General features: G+C 36.0%; 1 protein-coding gene across 1 annotated transcript in view; it reads left to right on the forward strand.

The window, feature by feature from the left end:
- The window catches only part of SAMSN1 (SAM domain, SH3 domain and nuclear localization signals 1), a 139,344-nt gene that overhangs the window by 20,648 nt on the left and 96,149 nt on the right, over nucleotides 1–22,547 (forward strand). Inside the window, exons 3-6 of the mRNA XM_061192708.1 lie at nucleotides 8,240–8,277; nucleotides 11,255–11,292; nucleotides 13,046–13,132; nucleotides 19,952–20,031. Of these exons, the coding sequence (XP_061048691.1) occupies nucleotides 8,240–8,277; nucleotides 11,255–11,292; nucleotides 13,046–13,132; nucleotides 19,952–20,031 (243 nt within the window). The remainder of the gene's footprint in view (nucleotides 1–8,239; nucleotides 8,278–11,254; nucleotides 11,293–13,045; nucleotides 13,133–19,951; nucleotides 20,032–22,547) is intronic.

A 22,547-nucleotide genomic window follows, 5' to 3' on the forward strand; every position in this document is an offset into this window, starting at 1 on the left:
AAGAATTACAGCTTAAAGAAATCTCAGAATTGTTGGGAGGCTGAAGATAGATACTCTAGCCAAGCTTGCAGAAATTACTGAGAAGCACACTACAAAACTCGCCACCCCCAAGAGAGCTGTTGCTTCTGCCACCATCAGGAAGTGTCCAAATCAAGAAGCTGCTATCATAGCAGTAGGCTCCAGAACCACATATCTCTGCTGAGATTTGCTACATTAAAAATGGATGCCCACACCTTATCTTTTCTCCTATGTTAGTCAGTTTTGAATCAGTGTCTTAAGTTTGCCCATGTGATGGATAAGACCTAAGCCATATATCTCATCCTAGTAACAATGGGAGTCCTTTCTCTCTCTCTCCCTCCCTCCTTCCCTCTCTCTTTCTTTCTTTCTCTTTCTCCTTTCTCTTTTTTTTCTCTCTCTCTTTCCTTCTTTCCTTCCTGCTCTCCTTCCCGCCTTCACTTCTCCTTCTCTTTCTCCCTTCTTCTTCTTCTTCCTCCTTCTTCTACACGTTGATTTTAGGTTTAGTGAATGACAGTTGTCAACTACAGTAGAAATATGAATATCAAAAATATCTAGAGAATAAAATAAGACCCTATGTAATTAAACGCTGTATGATAAGTATCAAGCCCAACTTCTACAATATTTCTCAGAAGGAATTTCAAAAAAAAAATAATGTAATAGTCAGGAGCACAACATTTGAGGGTCAAATAAACTTTATAAAAATGCCAGCTTTGAAATTTACCAGCTATGTGATCTTGGACAAGTTCCTTAAATTCTTTAAGCCCAGTTTCTTCTCCTATAAAATGAGGAAACTGCTTGTTATTCTCATTCATTATTTGAGAATAAAAAGTGACAGTGCAATTAACATTATTAGCACAGTGGCAGGCACAAAGTAAATGATCAATAATGTGTTATGATTAAGAACATGATAGTGGTTTGTGGTTTAACGGTGCAAGTTCAGTGGAGAAGGTGAGATTTAAGCTGGGCTTGAAAAGGAAGAACTACAGTTAAAAATGGTGAAAGGAAGGTAAGACATTATCCCTGCACATTGTCCTAGCATCTTCCAGAAAAGGCCTTAAAAATCACTTATAGCCAAGTGTCTTATAAATGGATAAATGGACACTGAAATGTGACATATCTTAGAATAGGTGAGTAATGAAGTCAAGGTAGGTGACTCCCAGGTTGGTATTCTAAACACTCAGCTGCATTTCTTACTTGCCTCTGAACTATTAAAATTGGGAGTTCTTTTGTTCTGTCTCCATATTAACGTCAGCATTGACATAGCTATTAATAACATAGACACTAAATGAAGAAAATGAGACTAACAATGGCATCCCATAAGCTAGGTCTTCATCAAACTATGAACAAGAGGAGTCAGTGTCAAAACAGTGCCTATAATCCTTTTCTTGATTTCTAGATTGTGAAATGACTCATAACAAGTTGACATATAAAACATAGATCACCTTCATTAAAAACACTGCACTTTTCTTTCATTTTTATTTTTTACCCATTATATCTACGATCACATACAGCTATTCTTCTGCCACCAATTCATATGTGAACACTTTCTGTTGGTTTTAATTAGTTTCCTCCCATAAATAGAAACTTATGTTAAAATAAAATATAATCAATAGATTGAGGTTAATTATGCCCTATTCTCTTTTTTATTTCCTAAATTCATGATATAATTACTAATTGAATCTAATGAAAGCCATGGTTATCTCTTTATTCATGTTTTAAAGAAAAAGCTGTAAAGCAAAAAAGCCCATTCCCATTTTAATTTTCTCTTAAAACTTTTTGTCATCCCTACTGAATTTGGATTGAAATATTATAGATAAGGAAACATGGATTGTTTTTACTGGAAGGGATTTTCAAGTTTTTGTTCACTATTGATGTAGAGACAGTTCTGAGAGGGTTCTTGGAACTGGCCCAGTTTAGTAGCAGACCTGGGAAATCAAGCCAGGTTCTGGAGTGCCAGTTCGGTGCTTTTCCACTGTAAAGATGGAAGTTGATATTTTTATCCATCTTATTTCCTATCACACTTCTTGCAAGTTTGTTTGGTTTGCTTTTGTTCCATTTGTGGCTATGAGGATTAAATAAAATAATGATATAAATGGCAGGCAACATGAAATCTCAACATTAGTTGTCTTTCCCCTTTCTAAAACCTTGTGTAAATATAATTTCATAATTCAGAACACATTTAAGGATACTTAAGAAAGTTCTAAAAAATGATAAAAATGAACTTATTTACAAAACAGAAACAGACTCACAGACTTAATGAACTTATGGTTACCAGGGGGGAAGGGTGGGAGGGAGGGGTAGATTGGGAATTTGGGATTGACATGTACACACTGCTATATTTAAAATAAAATGCCTTTCCATGAAAAAAAAAAAAGGAAGTCTGGAAAAGAATCTTTTTGAAAAGGAAGAATCTTTTATAATGCAAATAACCATCCTCTAAGTAACCTATTTTGCCATCCTGGATATTTATAACACTGTGAGAGGAGTTGGTTAGTTCAGGATTGATAGAAAGCTCACTTGGCACACCAGTAGACAAATGGCAAAGTTCTATGCAATTTACCAGCTCTGTCCCTCATGGATTAGATACAGTACCCGTGCATTCTCCAGGCACTACAAGCTATAAGATCTGCCCTGAGATGATGAGCCATGTTGGGATGCCATACACCACCTGCTTCTCTTGGGGAAATCAGAATTCATTAGCGTATAGGGTTATTACTCTTTGACAGAAGCTGGGTGGGCTGGCAGGAAAGTCTACTTTTCCCATCACAATGAGCTGAGGTTGCTTCTGCTTCTTCTTCTTCGTTGTATTCTCATGGGGGGATAAAATCTGTTTTCCCTGAGAACCATAATTTTATTACAGTAATATACTGGGGGGTCTCCAATCTGCAATCTCTCATCTAAATTCAATGATTCCTGAAGTGCCCATTTTTAATTAAATGTGCCGTCATAAATTACTGGGCATTCTTTGATGATGATGATGGCATTCACAAAATGATTAGTGTCTTCAAAACACATCAAGATACTGTCCAAATAATACTAACATATACACACTACTATGCATAAAATAGATAACCGACAAAGACATACTGTAAAGCACAGGGAACTATACTCAATATTTTGTAATAACCTATAAAGGAAAAGAATCTAAAAAAGATTCTTACATATATATTCTTTAGTTATATACATAACTAAATATAACTGAATCACTGTGCTGTTCACCTAAAACTAACACGACATTGTAAATCAACTATATTTCAATTAAGAAAAAGAATTATGTGCAAAAAATACTAAATTATTCTTATTAGTACTTTGATAAAAGTACTTTCTGAGTTTTTTGTTTAGTAGTGGCATATAGTATTACATTTCTCTAGCCACTCTCTCTTCTGGCCAACAGTTCGTTTGTGGGATCTCTGATCTAGATGACAGGTAGATTTTGTATCTGTGTAGTCAAGTATTGAAGTAGCATTGTGTACTCATTAAGGCATCAGGCATAAAATCCCAGTTTTACCACTTACTAGTTATGTGACCTTAGGCAAGAATTTGACTGCTCTGTGCCTCAGTTTATTCATGTATAAATTGAAGACACATAACTGTATAAACCTCACGGGATTGTTGGGAGGATTAAATGAATTACTCCATGTAAAGCATTTGGAAGTGTGCTTGATAATCCATAAGTGTTCTGCCATTATTATTTCGCAAATGTGTTAAATCAAGAAATTAGAAAAGCAATAAGATTTAAAAGTCTTGTCATTCTTAGTAACTTGCTTTAACCACCTGGGCTCAGACTAGCTATATTGACTAACATTTCTCTTTGTGGTGTGATCTATTCGATAATTTAGGAGACTTCTTCATGTGATTTTTCTCCACATGTTTGTAATCAGGTGTAGAGGCAGGATGGAGGACCTCATGGGTGGCAGGACTCCTTCACATGGGTGATGGTTTGTTATCCAGCACACAAACTTCCTCCTTGTTTTGAGAACAGAGCTAAAAGCTGGGTATACATTTTTTCATCTCTCTGGTGGCTTTTCAGTGCACTGCAAAATTAGCCCACTTTATTAAATTTGAAGCATCGTAAGCATCCTCTTTCCAGATGTCTATTAGAATTTTTTTAAAGGGAAATTCACAGAATTTCCCTTTCTTTTTTTGAACATCTGTGGGAACTTTATTGAAGCCCAAGAGGTTAAGAAATGTCCAGACATAAACTCATTCAGTTTGGATGTGGCATTCTTGGAATCACGGTATTTTGATATTAGTTAAAATAATTTTAGTTATGCAAGTGAATTATCTTTATTCTTGCAAGAGAATGAGTTGAATAAAATAGAAACTGGGTTAGCTTATTTTAATAAGTTATATGTATGTATGCCAATATGTGTGTGTGTTTGTATTTATGTTCAATTCTTACCTCATTATCAGAATTCCATGTAACTATTAATGAATAATTAATCTAATGAGAAATAACATCTGTAAGTATCTTCAATGTGTTTGGAATCATGTAAGGATTTTATAAAGGCTAGCTCATTTAATCTTCAAAATTAGGAAAATCATGGAATCCAACAGGATCCTGAGAGCAGCGGTCATTGATGGTGGATATTTGAGAGAAGAACCACTTGTAATTCTTTTTTGACTCTAAAAGTGTCTGGTACATAATAGATGCTCAATAAATGTTTGTTGAATGAACTATAAATCTATGAATGAATGAATTATATGATTCTAAAGAATACATTAGAATGAAAAATATGACTAGCATTTAACCAAGGTAAAGCACTGCATGTGTGACCCTAGACAAGTCAATTTACCATCTGGGACCTCAATTTATTCATTTGTAAATCAAAGGTCAGATCTCATGAGCTCTTCAGTCTTAAAAATTCACCATGGGATTTACACCATCATTTACTGTCAGTCATTATTCTCTGTGCAGAAATACCTTTCACATTTCCATTAGCTGGGCAACAACAACTCCTGACATATTCTTCACTTCATTTTTCCTTTTGACTTCGTGATTTGAAAGTAAGATTTAAAAACGAATAACGCAAGAAACAGGCACATATTAGACGCAATCCCAAAGGACAGTCAACTGTAACCACCTCATGAGAATAGAAATATGGCAGTTGGTATCCAAAATTTCTCTATTCTTTTAAATGGCACCTTCTCTTTCTTCATTTCTAATTGTTTTTAAATTTTCCTTAATTTGACCTAGTTTCATAGTTATGTGAAAATGCTTTGCTCCTAGAGCCTACTCTCATCTACTTGAAAAATAACATAGGTTGCACATATTCTTTAGTTTCCACTGGCCCATTTATAATAATTTGTCTACATTTCATATTTTTTTATTTTCCTAAAAATTGCCAGGGGTAACAATTAAATTAAGCCACAAACTCCCTAGTGAATGAAAGGTAAGACTAATGATTAGTGCTTGACTTAGGGGATAATGAAGGCTAACAGGAGCAAGTTTTACCTGGTATTGATGGCAAGAGTCAAATTAATGGACTAGACAGAATGATTTCACTGACTCTGAAATGGTATTTTCCTTTTGTAGTTCAGAGTATCACGCGCGCACACAGACACACACACATAAATATAGTTCTAAAAATAAAGCTATGTATAGTCCTTCTTGACTTGTCCCTCCAGAAATAAAGAACCTAGGGTCTGAACTTCAAAGTACATGACAGTCTGCTTATGTAAGCAGACTGCTTGGTACAAGAAGTACTACAAATTGCTTAACAAGTTCAGTAGTCATCTACAATTAAGCAACACCCAGGGAACAGAAGTCTTATTCTTATAAGTAGATGTTGCCCTTTTTGAGTAATCCCTTTCCTTCATCTAATCACACTTGAGACTGAATTTAGTGTGCTTGACTCTCCCTACCCTCTTGTAGGAAGAAGATTACCTAAGGAGAACTACATTAACTCTTTCATCTTAATAAGGATTCAAAAGAAGTTTTAGCTCAAAATCTTTTTCAAAGTATTCATTACTCTTTAATAAAAGATCCCCAAACTTAAGCTGATTCATTACAAGCAAATATTGGATGACCCGGATTCCAGTAAAATAGAACAAAGTAGATAGTCCCTAGAGAATGTTGTGACAACGTATGTTCTAAAAATAACCAGTCTCCATCTATGGTCTTATGAAATTCTTTCAAGTCTTGGTCCAGATGTCTCTAAACCTCAGCTCAGAAGCTAATTGTGTCCCTTTCACTACAATCAGTAGTCACGCATATTTAACCAGTTTTGGTCCAACATCTGATTTTATTAACTTAGCTAAGGCTTCACCCAGCTGAAGCAAGAGGCTGTGCTTGAATAATATGCCCTCTGCCCCAATTCAAACACTTGGGGCTCAATTGCACACAAGTTTTGTGTCATCTGGAATTAAATCTCTTTGGTAGCAAAAAACAATGAATTATTGATATAATAAGTGGATTCGAAAAGTACTATGATTCAAATGATAACAAATGCAAAAGATATCTAATGTTTCCTATCTTTCTTATTTCAAATCCACCTTCTGTACTGCTTAACTCCAGACCAGACACCTTTCCTCTTTGTACTCAAAAGAGGTAGAATTATTTTGAAGAGTGCAAGATTCACAATCCAAAGAAATTTATCTAAACTCACATAACAAATTAATGAGACTCATGACAATGGATTCTGATTATTGAGACATAACTGGCCCAAACTGCATAGATTATGGGAACATGGAGTTTGCTCCTTCCTAGCTACATTCCAAATATGTATGACAGGAAAATGCTACTACAAAGATGGGTGGCCATCCCCTTTCCTGATGACCCTCACAAAGCTTTTGTGTCCTCTGATTGTGGTGAAAAGGATACAGTTCGCTTCCGGACTGAGGTTTGGAGACTTCTAGACCAGACTGAAAAAACTTCATAAAAAGACCATGGATAGAGATTGATTACTTTTAGGACCCCTGAAGACAAAGCATAGAGAATCGAAGGAGTGATCAATCTAACCATTAAGTCCTCAAAGTCTGTTGATATCCCAATTCACCTCAGGGCTTGGTTCATGACTCCCACATTTTTACCTTCACCCCCAGATCTCTTCTATAAGACCTTGTCTTCTGGGTGATCCACAAGCATCTTAACTTGGCAAAACTTGTTTCTCAAGTTGGGGACTGATTATTTCAGTATATGGGTTTTCAGTTCTACCCAACAATGTGAAATAGGTAATTCAAATTGTCTTTGAAGTTAAATCTTGATAAAAGCACAATAAGGGTTTGAGAAAGGTCCCCCTCAGTTACTATGTAGGGGAAATCTTATCCTGAATTTTACAGTGCTCAGACTAATACTCAACTATTGGAATAATAAAACCAGCTTTGAGTAACATCTGCAAAAAAAATACTCAATCACTATGCTGTATACTTGAAACTAATGTAATATTGTAAGTCAACCATACTTGAATTAAAAAAAAAAACTTTCCTTTTTCTGATTTTTGTTCACCACTCCTTCCAGCCTTTGCTTTTGTGTTTTTCTCACTACGTGGAATATTGGTCTCAATGTTCTTTACTACACAAATTCCTACCTCGCCAAACAAAACCCTTCAGTACATGGTCTGTTGCCTATCATATAGTAGGTGTTCAAAAAACACTGAACATCAAAAACAGAAATGGTTTTTGAATGAAGGAGTGGATGAATGAGAAAGAGAGAATCTGAAGGGTTCTTAAAGGCGCCTGGAAGCAGTTTAAGCTCTTTCGAGGATGGTGAAAGACGTGGCAACATATTCTTCTGCCAGAAGTATAAGGGATTTTACATAGCATCAGCGGCTCTGAAGAAAAAGGTCAGATGAATCACAGGTGTATTTCAACACACTTAGGGTATTGTGATAGGCTACTTTCCATCTTTCTTAAAGAAAGGTAATGTAATTAACATACTCTGGTATGTGTCTCTCCCCCTGGTCTTGGTGGGTTGAAGGGGGATATAAACTTGAGGCTACAAGGATTTAATTACAGGTTTTTGTTTAAAAGACTTGCTCACTAACTGTCACGGACTTACAATAAGGTAAACATTTATCAAAGTTACAAAGACAAAGAGAGAAAAAAGTAAAAACTAGAAGCAAGATTCTACTAAATAAATTACTAAAATACAGTCATTTTACTAGGAAAAGGCAAAAATGAACTGCATTTGGATTATACTCAAAGATAAACTATACTTGAATTCTCTTTCTGATTTCTTGAGGTAGTATTATTTTATTTTACTTTTTATTTTATTTTACAGGAAGTTTCTCATTTTGAGAATGCAAAACCAAAAAGAAAGTAAGTCAAATTTACTTTGAAAACTTTATGTTCTCTTAGTTCTACAATGTTGAATGGAATATTTTCGTGGGTTTCCTGTCAAAGCGCTTTTAAAAAAATCGTCATGTACAAATTTAGGTATGCTTTACCCTGCTAACATTTATGTTTATGCTGATGCTTAGGAAACTTGTGTTGTGACATTCCTGTAGACAGGGATGTGAAAATTAAATTTTCAGAAGAAGAAACATGTGTCTAAACTAGGCTCAGATTAAAGTGGAAGCCTACTCGAAAACATGTTTCTATCGGTGAACTATTAATCTTCTAGAGTTCTTCTAATCCAAATAAAAATGTGTTTGCAAAGAGATTTGGGTTATTTAGGTCAGGTTTGGCTTTATATTCAGCACATCAAGCTGCCAGAGGACGCGATACACACATGTTGCATAAGGTAATGGGATTTTTAACTAATAAGCAGGAAATACATAGCAGCAGGAAGTTGGTTTATGGGGAAATTTCCAGATTGGTTGCTGATGATACAGAAGAACGGCTTCCTTGCACTCTGGAATGGTCTGAGACAAAATTGTTAACATGTGAAATTCTTTCTGGATGTAGTCTTTTTCGACAGCTCTTGCCGCCCCTCCTCCCCCAACTACTTCCTTCCACAAAACACTTTGTGCTTTCATAGTCTTTCCTTCCTTTCCTGCTCAAAGCTTTCTCCCAGTAAAGATATAACATGCAGCCATACTTAGTAGGTAATTTCATGATTAACAGCTTAGAGCACCTGCCAGGCAAGGGTAGTTGTATTTTAGTCATAGTTACCTACTTGAACTACATCAGTGGCATTTTAAGCATGAATGGGAGTAAAGAGGGGGTTTTTTAGCAGAGTTCTTCTCAGTCTTAAAAATCACCCCACCTATGTAGCTGTTTATTCTATCCACGGATAAGGAACTCACTAATCCCAAATCAAATACTTAAACAAAATTACAGCCATTGGCTGATGATTGATGCTTCTACAGATTAGCTGATACCCAAACATGGAGGGGCAGGAGGAGGATGAATGAGAGGAAAAGTACCTGATGCTGACTGAATTAGGAATTTTCAAACATAAGCCAAATCAATCAGCACGTTCCTCAGATTCCAACCAGTTAAAGTTGAAGACTTTCTTGAGTTCCTCGATTCTTTTGTCCATCACTCCCCTGAAGGGAATAACCTCTCCTGTCATTATGCACCTACTTCACTTTATAATATTATAAGTAGCTTTTTTGGGAACACTTGTTACTTCCCAAGTGTTGTCCTGGATAAGCATTTTGCGTTAAAAAATTAAAACAAAACAAAATAAAATGGTTAAGAAAAAAAGAAACATTATATATATAGGTTTTTGCTTACAACCCTGAGCTTAAAAAAAGGTGAATAATGGAAAACACTCTAGCTATAACAAAATTATTTACATGTACACTATGCGTGTGTGTTCACCCAATGTGTAAATTGATTAACATAAGTATCAATTTATAGTCAATCTTTTTTTTTTTTTAATTAATTAATTAATTTATTTATTTATTTATGGCTGTGTTGGGTCTTCGGTTGTGCGAGGGCTTTCTCTAGTTGCGGCAAGCGGAGGCCACACTTCATCGCGGTGCGCGGGCCTCTCACCATCGCAGCCTCTCTTGCTGCGGAGCACAGGCTCCAGACGCGCAGGCTCAGCAATTGTGGCTCATGGGCCTAGTTGCTCCACGGCATGTGGGATCTTCCCAGACCAGGCCTCGAACCCGTGTACCCTGCATCTAGCAGGCAAACCCTCAACCACTGCGCCACCAGGGAAGCCCTATAGTCAATCTTATTTCATCTCTACCCATCTGACTCCCCACTCCCCTCACTGGGTTTTATTTAAAGCATATCTCAGACAATTTCATGTTCCAATATATCATTAAGAAACAAGAATTGTTTTTTTTAAACATAACCACAACACCACAGCTGTACTAGAGCAAAATAAGAAAAATAACCTAATATCACCAAGTATACAGTCAGTATTAAAATGTCTCTGATAGCCTCAAGTGCTTTTTTAACAGTAGCTAGTTTATTTGAATCACGATCTAAAGAAGATCCATGTGATGCATTTTGTTCATGTTTCGTAATTTATAGGTCTTTCTCCCCATTTATTTGCTGAAGAAACTGGATTATTCGTTCTGAGGAATTTTCCATATTTTTGACTTTTACTGATTGCATCCTTGTGTGTGTGTGTGTGTGTGTGTGTGTGTGTGCGCGCGTGTATATGTGTGTGTGTTTGTGTGTGTTTTAAACACGTGTTCTCTCTTCTGTTTCCTGTAAATTTTTAGTTAGATCTCCAGGCTTGATAAGATTCAAGTTTGATTATCTATCTGTATATATTTTAAAAGTAGGTCATCAGTGACTGTATATTTCCTGTTGCATTACATTGGAAGCTCATATATCTGGTTGTCTCTATTTTTACAACTGTGAAGTTGCTTAGTGGGTTCAGATGGTATCAGACTGATCCATCCAGCACTAAGTTGCCCATCGGCCTTTCAGTTAAAAACTTTAACAGCAACTGGTAATTATTGCCCCGATTTATTGTTTTATTAGGGATTGTACAATAGTTATATTCAATTTGCAATGTTCTTTCTGTATTTATTGAATAGAATTATTTGAAAAAGAACTTTCCCATATGAACTATTTGATTATCTTGAGATGCATTCATGTAGAAATGGCCCACTCTTTTTTTTTTTTTTTTTGCAAGGGTAGGGGTGGTGAGATTTATGAAAGTTAGTTGCTTCATATTGCACGGAAACTTCCAAGCAAAGACTATACTTGTATTAACTGTACTTTGCCATCCAGAGTCAGGAAAATTCAGGCCCATATGTAGAACTTAGAATTTATTCCTGCTCTCCAAGACATTGCACACATGTCTAAGTGATCTAATTTCTGTTCACTTAAAATATAAATTATTAAATCTAGACTTAAATATTGGTTTCTTTTATTTTTCTAGGTCAATCCGGAGATCTATGTCTGAAAGCAAAGTATTTGGTTAGTAATTCATAAGATTACTCATGCAAATGATATGTTCTCTTTCTCTAAGAGTGATTTTCGGCTGCTAATGCCATAAAGCAACAGAAAGTAATGGATGAAAGTCAAATTGATTTGTCTTTGAATTTTATAGAAGAAATTTTAAAAAAGAAATGTGGCTCCATTCTAATTTTAAATGGCTAAGACAAATAAACCATTGATTTATTCAGAATAATTTCCTTTTATATTAAAAAAATAATTATTTTTGGCTTATTGGCTGACTATCTTCCAATTTCCCAACTTTAGCTTGGAAGGTCCATGGTCAAGATGATCTCTTAGATATCTTTTCATATCTAGGAATCTAGGAATGAATAAAAAAGAAATAAAAAATGGTCAAATTATAAAAGACTTTCCACAGCATTTCAAGCACCAGAGCTTTTCTTCAGTTTCTGTGGTTACAGTACCCATAGTAATAATAGGGGCAATTGGCTTGATTTGTATTTTAATTTTAAAGTAAATATCTAATTATTTTTAGAAAGTTAATGGAAGATATCTCTCTTTCCTTTACAGAATATAGAAAAATAGAATGTTTTATACTAATTATAAAACATTTGTAGTGACAGAACAACTGGATTATTCAGTTAATAATTCATTTTTTATTCAGTTCATCAAACTTGTGGGTACCCTTTCTCCCCAGCAGCACCTACAAGTTGGATGCTCAAACCCCCTTTTTCCTCTTTTCAAAACCAGGTTCCTGGATAGGGTATGAAAAACACACTCAGGCCAAAGTGGTGATCATCCATGGATGCAACTACCAAGGGCATCTGCATTTTAATTGGGTCTGATATTCTTCCAGTGGCAACATCTCCAGGGGCTGAGTCCTATCTCATTAGTCAAGGCCCTGTGGGCAGTAGTTGCTAAATATTTTGAATACTAGCCCTGATTTGAATAGTGCATGATCTGAAATAAAAGGAAGTAGTCACTCTTTTATTTTCCATTTATATATGCCCTTCTCATAGCATATTCAGTTTGTGCACATAAGACTCTAGATGTTTCCATGCTAAAATAATTCTTGATGATCACCTGCCTTCTCTGTAGTCAAATATGAGAGCAAATACTGACTTTAAAAACAGCACAGCATGCTGAGTTTGTGTGATGCTTTTGTTGCATTACTTAAAATTTGCTTTATCAATGGTGTGATACAGCATTTGGGATGATTAGTCTTCAGTAAACAGATTAGAAGGGATTCCAGTCCTTCATTCTGGTGCAGTTCACTTCTTTACAACATGTCTAGACCCTGCTCCAGGTGTTAGAATGACAAGGCTGGGAAAATCATGGTTCTCCCAGTCAAGGATCTTAAGAGTTTCTTGAAACAACTCAGTGTTCTCTCTACACGCTTACTTAATCATTTTGTTAAAAACAGTGAAGAATGTGGAGGGTGCAGCTACTTTAATTGATGTATAAAAAATAAATGGTTATTAATTCAAGAAAAATACTCCAAAGAATAATGTAATCAAAAGCTCTCAACAGGTATTTCAGTAGCAACCTTCTACCATCTATGCTTGAGTGCTTATGTAGTTTATGGAAATAAATGGGAGGCCACAGAACATCTGGGCGTGTCCATCAGGGACCAGAACTCCCCAGAATGGACCACAATGCTTTCTTAACATATTACTTACCAAGTTACAACCGTGTGCTGAACTTGTTTTGATGTCAAATTTCTTACACAGATGTTACCGTGAATTCTTCTAACCAATCTTCTGCTTTGCTTTAGAGGGAAAAACTGTGAATGACACAACTTGGCAGGAACCCAGCAAGCCTGAGAATGATTCCCACATCACAAGACTCTGTCAGCTAAAAGGTAATTGCTAAATTTAGTTCAGCTGACTTTCATTTTCCCAAAGCAGTTTAAAGGGCAGGTAAGAAAAATTTACATCTTTCTTCATTAAAATAAGCAGTGCATTGTGGTCTACTTAAAAAGGAAAAACTAATAGAATAGAATGTATATATTATTAATAGAATATATACGTGTGTGTGTAGATACACACAGACATGCAGAAAGGAAGTAGAATTTAATTAAGTTGCCTGTTGAAGCAAAGAATCAGTTGCAAAAATATTTGAAAGTCTTTAATGTCTAAAAGAATGCAAAAATATATTAACAGTTGTGATTTTTAGGTTTTCTTTAAGAATTTAAGAGAAATAAACTTGACTATTAATGAAAAATTATGTCATTTTATGATTAAAAAAATCCCAAGAAAAGCAAATTAGCAGTCAGGTATAGGAAAATTTATTAATAATAAAAGACTTCATAATTAAAATTACTTAACTTTGGGAAGGTAATGAATAAAACAGAAAGTCCTAAGAGTTCAGAAAGATGAACAAGAACATAAAAAGTTGATCTGCTTGGTATTCACCCTCCAATGTTACTGGAACAAGAAATAATTTCTCATATTACTTATTGATTATTTAAGAGTTTCTGATTTTTAATTTTAAAAGATTTTTTAATATTTGGGGACAAAGGGAATTACAATGTATTTTTATAGTCAGGAATTTAATGGTTTGATTATACATTCTGTTCAGATTTTGCCTTTTGAGCTCCATGAAGGAGCTCATAGATTTACAAAGTAATTATTTATGAAAATAATCATTTTCCATTGAAATATATCAATTTTATCCAAAATTGAATAATGTTTTGGTAAATAGTTTTAACTTAATTTTTAAATATTTACAGATTTCTCCATTATAAATAAATAAACAGGTGAAACATTTTGGGATTATTTTAGATATTTTCTTTTAATTATAGGAAATGTTTTATTAATATTGTGTTTTGATTGGATTCTGTCTTCACCTCATGAATGCTAGCTGTATTCATTCACACCTCAGTTAATCAAACATTCATCCACCCATCCATTCATTCATCCATCTCTTTAATAAGCACGTGTTACTTTTAGATTATTGTACATTAATCTGTGAATAAAGAAGGTTTAACTATATTACAGATTATTTTTAGTCATAAATTTTGCCATAAACCTCTTCAAGTAATCTATTTCCTTTAACTTCCTTCTTGTAAAATGTTGTGGGTTTTGTTTTTGTTTTAAATTTAGCAGTAATAGGTAAGTAATTCTATTATAGCTACACTGACAAAGCAGCAAAAAATCTTGGCCTGACTTGAGGTGCTTCTGATTAGTGATCTTTTCATTGTCAGAGAACAAAAAAGAAAGCCTTTAAAGGAGACTTTTCAGCTTTGATATTTCTCAGATTCTTAAGCGCCCCTGTGTTCAGTCTGTGTGTGTGTGTGTGTGTGTGTGTGTGTGTACGTGTGCCTAAGAAGTTCAGCTGACATTTCAGCAGTACCAGCTGAGTCACAGGACATTTCTTAGGGATTAATGCTGTGCTAGAAAGAATTGATGGCCTGAGACCAAGGCTGTCGGTTCCATTGTAAATTGAAGGGAGAAATTTAGTGGGAGAGGGAGAGCCACAAGTTGTGGACTTGAATTTTATGGGTGTAGTAGTTTCCTTTGGAAGGCTCAGAGTATTTCTAAGCAATCTGTGCCCTACATATCAACGTATAATATTTCTTTCTCATTTTAAACACTACTATTTAGCTGTTAATTGCATAAGTACTTAAGAGTGGTTTATTGGGCCTGAGGATAGGCAGACTGTGAAGTTTACTGAGGTGAAGATAGGTAGGTGCATCGTTGTTACCATCCACAGCCCATGTTTTTATTGAACACTAATGATGAAATTGTAAAGACCATCTTTCAATAAAACAGAAGAAAACATATAGGAAAGGGAAATGATAGGAGTGACATAAACTCCTGAGGAATCTATTGCATACTTCAAGAACCAAAAAAAGTCCATTCCTCTCAATTTCAATATCAAAATGGTATTTCCACATGACACAAGTTATATTAACAGCAATTCAGTCCTGAAGAGTATTGAGCCTGATGAAAGAAACTTCCACAGGCTATATTTAGCCAAGAATTTGTGCCTGGTATTTTAATCCATAAAGATATTCACATACCCCAATAACATGATTGTGTTCTGTTGCTTAAGACAAATTTTATCACAATAGTTGAGCGCCAGAAGCATTTTTAGTTTATGTAGTCCATTTCCTTCTTCTAAGAATACTTTCATCTAAATCTACATCTGTGATACTGAGACTACATCTGTAAAATACATGCAGGCTAAATTGAGTGCTCAGGACTTTACAACTGAAAGATTGGCATAATTTAGGTATCAGGGGAAATTAATCTATAACTCATGTTAATTGTTTTATTTTTAGCATTCTCAACAGGCAGAATATTCATAATATTCATTTTAGTAAAATAAAATCGATTTTTAAAATCTTTAAATTTATTTTGGCCTTAGTTTTATGGGGGAAAAAAGCCTGAAAAGAATAAACTTTGAAATCTATGAATTGGAATTCACCCAAGATCAAGTTATGATTTAAGTAAAGATATTTTCAAGAACAGGGTTTTCATTATTTTATACCAGAAAGTGCAAACAATAAAAACAAAGCAAAATTTTAAAAATGATAAAGGAAATAAAACGCACTTGGAGATTTAGAGATTTTTTTCGAATGGTGTTACTGTGATAGACTATTCCATGAAACAGAAAATATGTGAAAATAATTGGCTATGTTTGTAAAGGATATAAGGGGCTGGATACATTCAGGAAACATGGTTAGTGATGGAAGGAAAATTAACTCCATTCATGCTGCTGCAAAATTATTTTTAAAATAAATCCTCTTTACATATGATCTTGATGAGATTCATTATAAAAACCCCATTGGTAAAGATATTAGGACCTTCCAGTTTAACACTGGAGTTACCATTAGTTTGAAATATTCTTTCCTGAATTCTAGTCAATATCATTATTTGGCCAGCCTTTTTAGAGTAAGCATAAGCATATAAATATTTCAGCTTAACTTCTCGAGATCTTATTAAGTCTTCTTCTTTACGGGCTTGATACCCTCATTTTCAAGATGGTAGATGTATAGAGTCACAAGTGTATTTACTGTTCTGCTTAATTTTCAGGGACCACAATTTGATTGAAACATTATTTCCCAAGAGCATGTACTTTAACTCTGTTTAGACTGGACTACATGAGGAATGACAGAGAGAAGTCTCATCTCACACCTGAATGTCTGCTTATGATGCGGGAATAAACTTCCTAAGCAAAGGCTGCCTGCCACAGCAGGCCTCTTTTATTTCTAAGGAAGCCTTTCTGAATTGAATGACAAGAACACTCTGAGTTCTAGTGTTTTATACCAATGAATCTTGGTATCCCTTCAATTCTTTTTTTTTTTTTTTTTTTTTAAACAAGATCTAGTAGCAGCAGGTCTCCTTTTTTTTTTTTCTTTTTTTTTTAAAGTTTAATTTTTTTAATTTATTTATGGCTGTGTTGGGTCTTCGTTTCTGTGCAAGGGCTTTCTCCAGTTGTGGCAAGTGGGGTCCACTCTTCATCGCAGTGCGCGGGCCTCTCACTATCGCGGCCTCTCTTGTTGCGGAGCACAGGCTCCAGGCGCGCAGGCTCAGTAATTGTGGCTCACGGGCCCAGTTGCTCCGCGGCATGTGGGATCTTCCCAGACCAGGGCTCGAACCCGTGTCCCCTGCACCGGCAGGCAGACTCTCAACCACTGCGCCACCAGGGAAGCCCCTCCCTTCAATTCTTTAGGAGAGTTCTTACTAGAATTATAGTTACCTGAGTATGGTCCGAAGTCTAATTTCCATTAGAATCACCTAGAAGCTGATTAGAGATATTGCTTTTTTAATCAAATCCCTTTTTTTTTTTCTGCATCTGCATTTGAAGGGCAGTTGGAGTCTGAACATTTATGCTGGAAGATACATTCTTATGTACACTGTCATTTGTGACCCGCTGATGTAGTTCATGCATGTACAGATAATCTATTGCTACAACAAACCACCCCAAAACGTAATGACATAAAGCAAAATGTTATTCGTCTCATGGATTTTGCAAGTCAGGGATTCAGTCAGGGTAGTGCTTCACAACGTCTGAGGCTTCCTCTAGGAGGAGGAATGACTGAGGAAGACTTAAGTGTCTGGTGGCTGGAGTCATCTAGAGGTTTCTTCACTTCCATGTCTGGTACTTGTGTGGGATAACTTCAGGTTGGGCTCAGCTGGGACTGTCAACTGGAGAACTAATAGGTGGCCTCTCCATGTAATTTGAGCTTTTCCCAGGCTAAAGGCTGGGTTTCAAGAGGGAAAGACATGAGAGGGGGCTTCACACATCACACAAGGAAGTGTCTTGAGAGTGAGTATCACAAGAGACCCAGGTAGAAGCTGCCAGCCTTCTTCTGACCCAGACTTGGAGGTCACAAAACATCACTTCCACTGCATTCTCCTGTGACAAGCAAATCACTATGGCCAGTTCAATTCAATAGAAGGAGAATTAAACTCCATTTCTTGGTGGAGGAGTGCTAAGGTCACATTGCAGAAGAACATGTGCTATGGGAGATATTGTTGTGGCTGTCTTTGGAAAATATAACCTGCATATTGCCTAATTCAACTCTTGCCTTTGTTGCTGCTTCGGACCAAATTGCTCCTATCTTCATAAATGTTTTTAGTAGGGTAACATTTGGGAGATTAGAAATAAATAAAATGTATAAGATTACAAAACAAAGAGTTAATCTTCATAAAATGCCATTTTCCTGGTGTCCCTTTCTTCGTCCAAAACCCTCAGAAGTCTCCCATTTTTTAAGCAGAGGCCACAAATGGGTAGTTTTAGAAGTAAATTTATTTTGAGAAAAAACTTGTTTAGGCCATACAGTATTTTAAAAATCAGGAGGTTTTACCTTAAAATTCATATATTTATACTCTATTGAAAAACATGAGGGACATTGTCAATTCTGGGTCCAAAGTCTGAGGTGATTTCTGTTGAGAGAGCTGAGAACAATGGCTGTCCGTCAGCAATGGCGGACCTTCACCTCACCACAGATCTCCCAATGTCTCCTTGACAAAATTCACTTCATTGAGTTAAATTACTTATTTGTCTTCTGTAGATGTTTATATTTGCAGCATTGGTCTCGTGGGTTACATCCACATTCCTCCACCTGGCACTCAAGGTCCATTGCCATTTGGCCTTACTCACCCACCCGGGCTCACCTCCTCTTGTGCAATATCCAGAACTGCCTTCTGATGTGACCAATCTCAATTTCTACATTTAATTAAGCATGTTGCACTTATTCCACACTATAGGCTAGTATTCACAGCATTGCTGCTGTATCTGTAACTTTTCCGTTTCTTCTGCCTTTCCAAACAATCTCCATTCTTCAGGCTTCCATTGAGGCCCTGCGTCTTCTGGGAGTACTCTGGGTCCTAGCGCTCTCTTCCCACCGTAGTGTCTGAATCACTCATTTTACTGCCTTGCACTGTTATGTAAGTGATATAAATGCATTGTGCACATCCCTCACTCTGTGGCTTCCAGATTCGAGAGTACAGGAGTCTACTTCACTGGTGTTTTCCTGAGCCCAAAAGAGTAATTATAGAGGGAGCTCTCCAAAATTCAGGTTAGAGGGATCAACAAAAAGAAAAGAGATGAAAAGGAATATAGGAACAGAGGAAAGAATTTTTTTTTCTAAGTACAGAAACTAAAAAAAAAAACGGTGTAAAAACTCTGTTTCTATCATTCTGATTGTGTGATGGCAGATTTTTCTTCAAAGAGCCAGATCACAAAACCAGCTCATTTTAAAATTTCAGTATTTTCTGGAGCCCTGTAGTGTGGTGACTCTGATGTGAAATATCAACTAGATGGTGTAAATAATTCTGAGACTGAGCTGTGAATTAAATATATCTTTTAACTATAGCTATAATGGGGATTGGGGGATAAACCTGCTCCTATTTTTCACTATGTGTGGAAGGTAGGCCTTGCCTCTTCCTTCCTCCCCCTCAGCATACAAGAATGAGGAATAGTGGAAACTTGAAGTAGTAGTAGTGACTAGAAGTAAAAGGGAGTGAAGGTGAAAGGAAAAGTCATTGGCCTGGAGGCCAGGTGATTTCTGTGGGTCTCAGTATCCTCATCTGTAAACTACGGGGCTTGGATTAAGTGATCCATGAAGTCCTGTCTTCTTTTAGCACACTGTGTATGTCAGATTTATATAAATGGAGCCCCTTTTACAGGGCCTGAAAGGGAAATGCTGCTATCTTTTGAAAAGGTTTCATTTAGCTGCAAGCAAATGGATGACACACTCCAAAGCTTTTACCAAAGCAGGCAGAGAACAATTTCAACATAAATAATTCATGTTGAGAAGACATAAGCTAATGAAGCTCAAAATGCCAGGGATGGAAAGCTCGGTTTAATAGAAACAAGTGAGGTGATAACATTACCTCATAGCATTTTGGAGTTAGAAGTGGTTTAGTAGCTCAGATGCTGCTCTTTTATAAGTGGGAAGGAAACTGAGTCCCAGAGAAGTTCCATGGCTTGCTCAAGGACACAGCTGGTCAGAGGCATTCTTTGTTTTTTTTTTGTTAAACTTCTATTTTACTTTGATTGGTTTCTTATAAGAACAGTGTATCTTTAAGAAAGTAAACATTCATGGTCTAGTCAATATAATGCCTTAATAGACTAAAGAAAAATATTTAGGTATTTAATTGCACTTAAACTTCTTAAATCTTGTAATTTCTGATAATCTCTGTGTAACGTTTACCTCTTTTCATAGATCTAAATGAAGATGATTTTCTTCTGAGTAATAATATACATATTCTTCAAGGAAAAAAACTACAAGGCATTTCTTATCAGGTAATGTGAATAATCAACATTTACATGGTGTTTTGTGAAAATCATCTTGTTATTGATGTGTACGTAGTGTACAATACTTAGCCTTGTAGCTATTTTGTATTTAGTTACTGCAGGCTGTTTTGTAATTCATATGCTTATGTCTCTGTGAATTGGAATATAAATGAAAAAATTAAATGATGACGAGTTAATAAACCATTTTGATTATGCAAAACATCATGCTCTATAGCCTTTTGATAAGTAACTCTGAACTTGGTAAATTAATATACTGGGATTTTCTCTGACAAGACCTGTGCTAAGTGTTTAGAACTATCTGGCAATCTTCAGTGAGTGGCATGTCCCTCATGTTTTATGCTTGATATAAAAACATATACTGTGATTTCTGACATATCCCTTTAAAAGTTGCATTAGCCCAGGAGTTCAAGCAATTAAGACTCTCTGAACCTTGGGCCTCCCGAATAATAACATAGCATTAATTAACAGCCAAATAATTGCTATTCACCCTGTAACAAAAAATCACATGTGAGTCAATAGGGCCAACTCAGTCATCATACTGATTTTTGATATTTTTCTGACAGCCATAGGGTTCTCTTTAATCATTCTGATGGTTTTATTAGAAAATTTAGAACTGACCTTCCTCAGCACAGTAGATTGACCAATAGGCAGAGGGTATGTAGCATATGAATTATGAGGGGTTGATTTGGTGAGGAAAGGGAACTCAAATTCCTAAATCCAACCTGATTTCTGAGGCTGTCGGAGGTCCTCCGATGAATTAGACAGTGGACCATAACTTTTGATCAAGCACAGTTTCTGCCGGCTGCTCTGATGCCGCCGGAGTTATGGAACTGTGCTCCCCAGAGGGCAGCTGCACCAGTTTGCACTTTGCCATGAAGTCTGTCAACCAATGGGTTCTCCTTCAGTGCACGGTTGAGAGCTCTGAAAACAGACAGAGCTCTGCTGGAGTCTTAGTTTGGCCCTCGTAGCTATATGACCTTGGGCAATTTACTTAATCTCTCGATGCCTCAGTTTTCATCATCTGTAAAATCAATCTATAAAGAACCTATATCTCATGGCTGTCATGAGGATTAAGTGAAATACTTCATTAAAGCACTTAGCCTCATGGCTGGCATTTAAGAGATGTTTTTAAGAATTTAGTTGTTGTTATAGAGCCTCCTCTCTTCTCTTTCCCCTTCCTCCTCCTCTTACTCTTTGCAAGAACTTAATGACCCTTTCACGAGCACAGCTGGCAGATTATCTCTGAAACATGCAGTCTCATCCTCCCAAATTTAGATGAGCCTAAGTGAAACACTGTCTGATAGCAAAGAAAAAATAACAACTGGTGTATAGTAAGAGCTCCCCTGACATGTTTTGTGCCCAGAGGAATTCTTCTTTAGGTCTTTAGTAGAAAAACAGAACTATCTCTTAGAAATAAGACAATGATACGTAGAACATTCTCAGACTAAAGGGTTAAAGATAAATCTCTAACACCAAACTTTCTGTACATTTTAATTGGCTAAGAAATGATTCTTCTAGACTAGTAACCATTCAAATGTACTATGTAGTTTATCACTAAAGATTAGTTGAGGGAATTCATACACAGCGACAGATAGGCAGGAGCTATCTAATCTAGAAATCTTCATTTGAGAGTTGGGAGGTGGTCTTATCTATCTTTAATATCCCTCTTCTTATTCATAGTAGGCATTCAATTGAGCTTAGTTAATTAAGAAACACTTTTTCTGTATGACAGAATACTTCAGTGTAACAGAGTATTATTAAATATTAAGCAGCGCTATGAAAATTATTAATATATTAACTCCTTGTGACTGAGGAAAAGAAAAGTAGAAGCAGTTTACCCTTTGAAAGATGAAGGAGAGAGGGAACCATTCTCTGGTGTGAAGGGGAAACTGGCCTTTTGGTGGAATCCATAAGAATGGACTTTGGCACAGACTGTGGCCTCTCATCATGTGAGCAAATGACTTACCAGAGCATTGTTTCTCCAAGTGTGGCCTGGGGACCATCTATATCAGAATAACTTAGGGTATTTGTTAAAAATGCAGATTTCTGGGCCACACCCCGGTCCAACTGAATTGTCAGGTCTGGGGTCCAGGAATCAGTACTTTTATGTGAGTTTTCAGAGGTGGCTCAGTACATGAACCATGAGACTCTGGGAACCAGATAGTTGATGAGAACTTGTCTGCAGACTTGATGTCTCAAGTATTTTCACTTTACAAGCCCCAACTTGGTTCAGGTCTGGTCTGGGAAGACAACAGCCTCCTGGAAAAACCAAAGTTGAGAGTTGTTTCATATTACAGGAATGATACGCATTCATTACAGAACTTTTTAGAACTATATAAAAGTAGAAAGGATCAAAATACTGAATAATATCTTAAAAGGGTGAATATTTTCATATCACTGGCCATTTTACTGAATATCATTAACATGGGATAAAGTTCATAAGATGTAAAACATATTATAGTTATTATTACCCTAGGACCATGCCTACAAAATATATTTTGGAC

This window comes from Eubalaena glacialis, chromosome 6, assembly GCF_028564815.1.
Source record: "Eubalaena glacialis isolate mEubGla1 chromosome 6, mEubGla1.1.hap2.+ XY, whole genome shotgun sequence".
In the NCBI taxonomy this organism is placed as follows: domain Eukaryota; kingdom Metazoa; phylum Chordata; class Mammalia; order Artiodactyla; family Balaenidae; genus Eubalaena; species Eubalaena glacialis.